Raw genomic sequence first — 7,911 nt, forward strand, 5'->3', positions numbered from 1 at the left:
TTCAGACAATAACATTAGATCTTTTACAACGAGAAGTTAACACCCAGGGAGCCAGATTCACGAAAGCACTTACGAACCTGTACATCTTTTCTCAATCTTTGGCGGCTTTGTTTCCAATTACTAAACAGTTAATGAGCTCCGAAGCACCAGGAGGCTGTTTATAACAATAACAACAGTTGATTGGCAAGTTTTCATGCTAGTAAACTGTTTAATATATGTAACCAAAGGTGTCAAAGATTGAGGAAAGATGTACACGTTCGTAAGTGCTTTCGTGAATCTGGCCCTAGGACAAGGCGATGTTTGGTATAATAACACCCCCCCCCCCCAGGCCGTCTGAGGCATACAGTATAACGTATAATGAGTGTACTGTATAATGAGTCAAGTGTTCATATAATGACCCCGAGCGATATGCATCTCCATAACGTTCTTTCACAGCGGGGGAACCGCAACTCAAATACGTTATCCGTAATTTTCCGAGGATAGATGGAAAAGGTGTTTTTGTCTGTGGAAATAACCGACAGTACGAGTTTTTTTTTGTCCTCTCAACCGTTGTTTGGACCAGAACCAATCGCATCTCTCCTGCCAAAGAACGTTCGTTATGATTGGCTAACTGCCAGTTGACGTCACCAGCGGTGATTGGCATGAAGTGCTTGCTGTCGATTTGCCATTCCGTCAAAAAAAAAAAATGGAACTGCTTTGCCTCTCATTAGAATGGTACGAACCCAAGCTGCTATCTACGTAACATATCTTGAGGTTATCTTGAGTTGATTTCGGGGCTTTAGTGTCCCCGCGGCCCGGTCCTCGACGAGGCCTCCTTTTTTGTTACACATTCCCAAGAAGCATCCAGTAGCAGCTGTCTAACTCCCAGGTACCTATTTTCTGCTAGGTGAACACGGGCATAAGTGTGAAAGAAACTCTGCCCATTTCTTTCCGCCTCCGCCGGGGATCGAACCCGGTACCTTAGGACTACGAACCCCGAGCGCGGTCCACTCAGCCGTCAGGCCCCTGGTTAATACACCTCGTCAGGTTATTAATACACCTTTGTTGTATTTATTTACAAGAAAGAACAGTGGTCTCGGACCATAACTGTACATACAATACAATGTATAATTACCAATTAATTACCAATAAACAACTAGTGATACAGGTACGGTCAAACTACTAATATATGTTTATACTTACACATCAAACATCATGTGTGTCTTTATACAAATAATCCATGTAATACACTATCCGCGGGAGTTGTCGGATCAGCTAGGCTGTGATGGCAAACCCTCCTCCAACCAGTCCTCACACTAGGCTGTTTAAAGCAGCGACTGTCCTATCCCAGCCCGTCCTCCAAACGAAGACCCAAAAGTGATTCCATGCACCCGCCAAACCCCAGCTGTTTATGAATGAAAAGCGGTTTACACACGACTCACAACTGCTGACGTTCGAACATATCCGGAACAAGTGCTTCACTGACGAATTTTGTTCGAACCACAACGCTGTAAATGCTTCACCCACGTACTACAAATACAAATAATCGCCACTAGAACCTAACCACCTAAACTAACCTATGCCTATACATGCCTACGGTTGAGAAGCGGGACCAAAGAGCCAGAGCTCAACCCCCGCAAGCACAACTAGGTGAGTACATGCCCAATATGCTAATATATTATAATATTAATTTACATTTGAGAAAATTCCTGTTTTGAATGAACAGCATGTTAAAATTTATGAATGAGTCAGTGGGGTCAACCGCTGGATGGAATGGACTTAAGTCGAGGAAAGGTTGACATTGAGGGGTCGTGATCCATGTCGTGTCGTATCGTGTCGTGTTGTATTGTGTCGCGTCGTGTGTTGCCGTGTCGTATGATGAGCTGTTTCGTGTCATTAAACAGTGCATGGGTTATGTTGTGTCTTGTTCTGCAGTGTCACATGGTTCGTGTCACGCCTCAGATGTCGTGTCATGTCGTGTCATGTTGTGTTTTTGGTGTTGTGTCGTGTCTTTTGATGCTAGACCGTCGTGTCACGACGTGCGGTGTCACGTGGAGTCACGTGGTGTCACGTAGTGTCACGTGGTGTCACGCGGTGTCACGTGGTGTCACGTGGTGTCACGTGGAGTCATGTGGTGTCACGTGGTGTCACGTGGTGTCACGTAGTGTCACGTGGTGTCACGTAGAGTGTGGCAGTTTGTTGTTGTTTAAGATTCGCTACCTAGGAAGAAAAAGTTCCAAGTAGCACGGGCTATGGTGAGCCCGCAGTAGACTTTGTGTGGCGGTGTTGGAGTATAACAGGGAGACAGAGCCGCCAACACAATAATAGCGACATAAGCGGCTGCCAGCACCCTTGCTCCACACCTGTTCCACACCTGCTCAAGCCTTGCCAACACTACGCCAACACAACACCTTGACAACCCTCGCACTGCTAACAGCCTCATTACACGCGTTTCCCCTCGTTAGTGACAAATGATTAAAACCACGATCTAATTATAATATTTTTTTAATATTTTCCTTATGATTTACGCCACACTGCAGGCATTATTTTGAATTTGAATTTGAAATTCAATTAGCTTGCTTGATTTTACCTTCAAGAAGTTAGAATTTGAAAGCAAGCAGGTTGCTTGAATTAACGCTAAAGATAGCAAGAAATGAAGCTGTCTTTTCCAGCTTCCTCCCATCGCTTAGAGAGTGCCAAAAGTCTACAACTTGCAAGGATCATTCAACAATATGCAAACAGCCCACTAACAGCTTGCAAGAATGTTGCAAGAGGTTGCCGACATGTGGTCAAGCGTCGAGGGTGCAGGGGGGGGGAGGGGGGCGGGCCACCTTTGGGCCACCTTTGGGCCATCAGAGGGCCACCAGTGGGCCAGGTGAGAGTGCCAGGAGAGGTGGTGCCTTGTGGGAAGACTGCCAACACGCGGGCATTACTCTCTCTCTCTCTCTCTCTCTCTCTCTCTCTCTCTCTCTCTCTCTCTCTCTCTCTCTCTCTCTCTCTCTCTCTCTCTCTCTCTCTCTCTCTCTCCACTCTCCCTGTCACAAGCTATCATATACATGTGTTTCTCTTCAACACCTGCCTCTCTCTCTCTTACACCTGTAATCAGTCAACATGTGCCTTAATCAGTCACATGTAAGCCCGGGCTGCCACCTAACAATGCATATATACCTATTCAACCCCACCCCCCGAATAATGAGATTACTTAAGCTAATTAATTGGTCAAACGTACAAATATGGACTGTTGGACCTCTCCCTCCAAAAAATCACATTTTGCGTTATTGAATTAACCCAAAGGGCATACCCAAAAAAATAGAAAAAATTTTTTGTTTGAAAAGTCACTAGAGGAATCTAACCTCTGCATGGCTTAAAAATGAATTCCAAGGCCTAATATACATTATATTAGGCCTCATATAGTACGTATATGTACTATACTAGTGATTTTTTTTTAAGTTTAGTCTAAACATACAAAATCAAAATAATATGCAGCATGAACACTATCGGCTGCAACAGTACACTTTTTGTACGTTTGACTAAATAGTTGTTATAGGTACTATCATATTTAAGAGGATAGGCCTATTTGTGAATGATGAAATTCGCCACCTGTGTAGGCCTATGAGGAAGTCAATGGTGATAGTTTGTCCCGTGTTCTATGGTCTTATGTCTGTCGTTTATGGCTAGTCGTTCAATTGGTCGTGTTTGTCGTTCAATTGGTCGTGTCTGTCGTTCTATTGGTCGTGTCTGTCGTTCTATTGGTCGTGTTTGTCGTTCAATTGGTCGTATTTGTCGTTCTTCCCGTGTCTGTCGTTCTATTGGTCGTGTCTGTCGTTCTACTGGTCGTGTTTGTCGTTCAATTGGTCGTGTTTGTCGTTCTACTGGTCGTGTTTGTCGTTCTATTGGTCGTGTTTGTCGTTCTTCCCGTGTCTGTCGTTCTATTGGTCGTGTTTGTCGTTCTATTGGTCGTGTTTGTCGTTCTTCCCGTGTCTGTCGTTCTATTGGTCTTGTTTGTCGCTCTACTGGTCGTGTTTGTCGTTCTACTGGTCGTGTTTGTCGCTCTACTGGTCGTGTTTGTCGCTCTACTGGTCGTGTTTGTCGCTCTACTGGTCGTGTTTGTCGTCTTACTGGCCGTGTTTGTCGTCTTACTGGTCGTGTTTGTCGTTCTACTGGTCGTGTTTGTCGTTCTACTGGTCGTGTTTGTCGTTCTACTGGTCGTGTTTGTCGTTCTACTGGCCGTGTTTGTCGTCTTACTGGCCGTGTTTGTCGTCTTACTGGTCGTGTTTATCGTCCTACTGGTCGTGTTTATCGTCCTACTGGTCGTGTTTGTCGTCCTACTGTTCATAGTTATCGTTCCACAGGTCGTGTCTGTGGCTCCACTTGTCGCATCTTTCTTTCGTTCTACGACCTTGCCTCTCGTTCTGTTGGACGTGTCTATCTGTCTATGGGGTAGTGGGTTGAGCTCTGCTCTTTCGGCCCGCCTCTCAACTATCAGTCAATCAACTGTTACTAACTACTATTTTTTTTTCTCTTCCACACACACGCACACACACACACACACACACACACACACACACACACACACACACACACACACACACACACACACACACACACACACACACACACTATACACCATTACATACAAGATCGGTACCAAACTACTAACAGCTTGAATCCCATCAGTCACCAAATAACAGCCGAGGAAAGGACGAGCTAATTACACTTCACACCGCTGCAGATGTGAACTAGAGACATGTTCCTGACATACAGATATCATACAGGCGGATTAGAAAAAAATTCTTTAGAATGGGAGAACACAGAACGCGGGAATACAAATGGAATCGGAGATAAGAGCCAAAAAAAATTAAATGAGTATTTTTCCCTAGTGTGAAGAAGTTAAACATGAGGTATGGGTCAGGAGGGGTAGGTAAGGTAAGGCGGTAAGGTATCTCCTTATCCTCATAACCCTTGGAAGGGATATGAGGATAAGGAGCCGGGATATAAGGACACTACAACAATACACATCACACACTACATCCAACATACATCACAAGTCAATACTATAAACCATACTACAGCAAAATACAACTAATAGATCAGCCAGACTATTATTCACACCAATAATGTACACTGCACACCCAAGCCCAGCTTAAATTTCTCACACAAGACCCCCCAAAAAAACCTCACGTCTCCAGAAGAGCAGATCACCAACCCCAGAATTCCTCCAAAGTGTCGAGTCCAACAAAATCTTCCATCAACGGTTCCAGGATTATTTTTTCCCTCCCATCTGGTGATTATGCATTACTGAAGTGATATTTGTGAGAGCCAGAGACCATTATTTGGGGACCAAAACATCACTATAGGTCTCGATCACACGGTCCTCCCCCCCCCCCCCCCCACACACACACACAGACCCAAAGAATGTTTTATTCAGTTTTATAGGCAGAATAAATGGGAAAAAATCGATGAGTAAGGGTTAAAACCGTCAAGGAAAAAAAATAATGTGGAGGTTTACGATAATTCTGGAAACGCTATTTTAAAGGAAGTCGGTAGTGGAAGATTTTTAATCATAGACAAACAACGGAGTTCACTCCATATTGTTTGTATAAGTAATTATCACTACCAATATTTTCTCTATGAACTCCAAGGCCAGCAAAAGGAAGGTGGATACCCGCGAGGGGCATCTTAGCAACTTAGAACCGCCGCCAGGAAAAATTATGGAAACGACATACACACATTTGCTTCCTTTTTTTAAAGCAATTTTTCCCACACGGAGGGTCGAAAGTAGAGGCCGGGAGGGGGGGGGGGGGAGAGGAGGCTTCGGCTTTTCCATAGAACAGGTAAAACGGAGAGGGAGACCCCCATTGTCCCAGGTGTGAGGTGAAGAGAACACGACCCAACACCCGTCGTGGGAAGCACTAGTTTTTTGCACCTGCGACTTGGGTGGAAAAGCAGAGTTGTAGCCCCCTTGGAGACGAAGACGACGACGACGACGACTCTCCCTCCCTCCCGTGGCGACGACGACGACTTGGCCCTGCTGGTCGTCCTGACATTCCAGTGCTCGTAATTACCCAGGTGGTCGTGCCAATAGGAGCAGCATTAAGAGTCCTGTGTTTACAGGAGTTGACTCGTGAGCTGTGAGTAGGACAGGCGGTGACTCACCAGCTGTCACTATATATATATATATATATATATATATATATATATATATATATATATATATATATATATATATATATTATGATTAATGACGGTGTTTGAGCCGATCAACACTATCATATAAATAGGAATTATTTAAGGATTTGGACAATAATATGTTAATTTCAAAAAGATTATTGTAAGGGCCAAAGAGTTCAACATATCCCTCACCCTTACCAATCGTCCTGTACCGCCCCCCCACCAATCCCCCCTACCAATCGTCCTCACCCTAATCCCCCCTACCCCTACCCCCTACCCCCCCCTCTCTCACCTCACCAACACGGAATCCGGTAAAAATACCGTAATCCTCTGTGCCTTTTATGTATGCATTTATTTTTTTCATCCCCTCTCTCCCGCCTATTATTGCGCCGCCCTCTTCTCCCACCTTTTCGGCCCTTTTTTTCCACCTTTTTTAACATAGGCTGCTTCCTTCCCTCTCCCTCCCCCCCCTCCTTCCCTTTCCCTTCAGCTATTCTCTCTTTCTCTCCAGTCTCATTCCGTTTCCCTTTTTATGGAAATGCGGGTCACACACACACACAGTGTAGCCAGCTCAGGGTGGTGGTGGTACCCTTGGTACCAACCAGGGGTACCACCTATCTACAATCAGTCTACCACCTACACTACAATCTAGTGTACCCAACTCAGGGTAGAGCTACACTAGAAACAAAACACTGTACGTGTATGAATCATGTATGTGTTATGGGTCATTAACGTTCATATTTACTCTGATATATATATATATATATACTCATTTTCGCTCACATATTTTATGGTTCATATTTACTCTGATGTAAATACAATTTACATCGGTGTAAATATCACTTACAAACTGATGTATGCCTTTGAGTACGTATATATATGTATAATGTTTGAGTGCCATGTATATAGGAATGTATACATACTTGCATATATACATGGCATTCAAACATTATACACACACACACACACACATATATATATATATATATATATATATATATATATATATATATATATATATATATATATATATATATATATATATATATATATATATATATATATATATATATGTTTACCTGCATATATGACCACATCATACAACGAATTCATAACGAGTTGTATATCAGTTAATATAATTAGTTTTTTGTGTTAGGCTCTATAATTATACATATTTACTCTATAATTGTTACAGCACATATTACATATGATCCATTTATATTACCAATGGAGAAACAGTGTTTGAATGAAGGTGATGGAAAGACCCAATATATATGTGTTAATGTATTGAACAATATTTTGAAGCAAATTGAACCATATTTTGAACCAAATTGAACCATATTTTGAACCAAATTGAACCATATTTTGAACCAAATTGAATCTAAAGCTTTACACTTTCGGATGTAACCTACATTCTTTCTCAAGGTGCTGTGTACAACGTTCAAAGTAGACATAAATACAAGCATAAACAGGGGGTGTATTCCTGACTACACACACACACACACACACACACACACACACACACACACACACACACACACACACACACACACACACACACACACACACCCTGTTTAGCAGACAGTTTAGACTCGTAAAACAGTCACAAGTGGACAGTCACACAAGCATGACAGGCGTAAACAGAGACGTGTTAACTAGCAAACAGACAGATGTTCGCAGAAACGTATACAAACAAGCAGACAATAAATACCACCACAGGAAATGAGTACCAGATGGGAAGGTACTCACAGTCTTCGTTAC

General features: G+C 43.1%; 1 protein-coding gene across 1 annotated transcript in view; it reads right to left on the reverse strand.

Annotated features, from left to right (window-relative positions):
• Positions 1 to 3,600: 3,600 nt before the first annotated feature.
• LOC138367937 (zonadhesin-like) overlaps positions 3,601 to 7,911 on the reverse strand; it is a 10,701-nt gene continuing 6,390 nt past the window's right edge. Inside the window, exon 2 of the mRNA XM_069330219.1 lies at positions 3,601 to 4,223. Coding sequence (XP_069186320.1) covers positions 3,601 to 4,223 — 623 coding nt within the window. The remainder of the gene's footprint in view (positions 4,224 to 7,911) is intronic.

Source organism: Procambarus clarkii, chromosome 24, assembly GCF_040958095.1.
Source record: "Procambarus clarkii isolate CNS0578487 chromosome 24, FALCON_Pclarkii_2.0, whole genome shotgun sequence".
Taxonomy (NCBI): domain Eukaryota; kingdom Metazoa; phylum Arthropoda; class Malacostraca; order Decapoda; family Cambaridae; genus Procambarus; species Procambarus clarkii.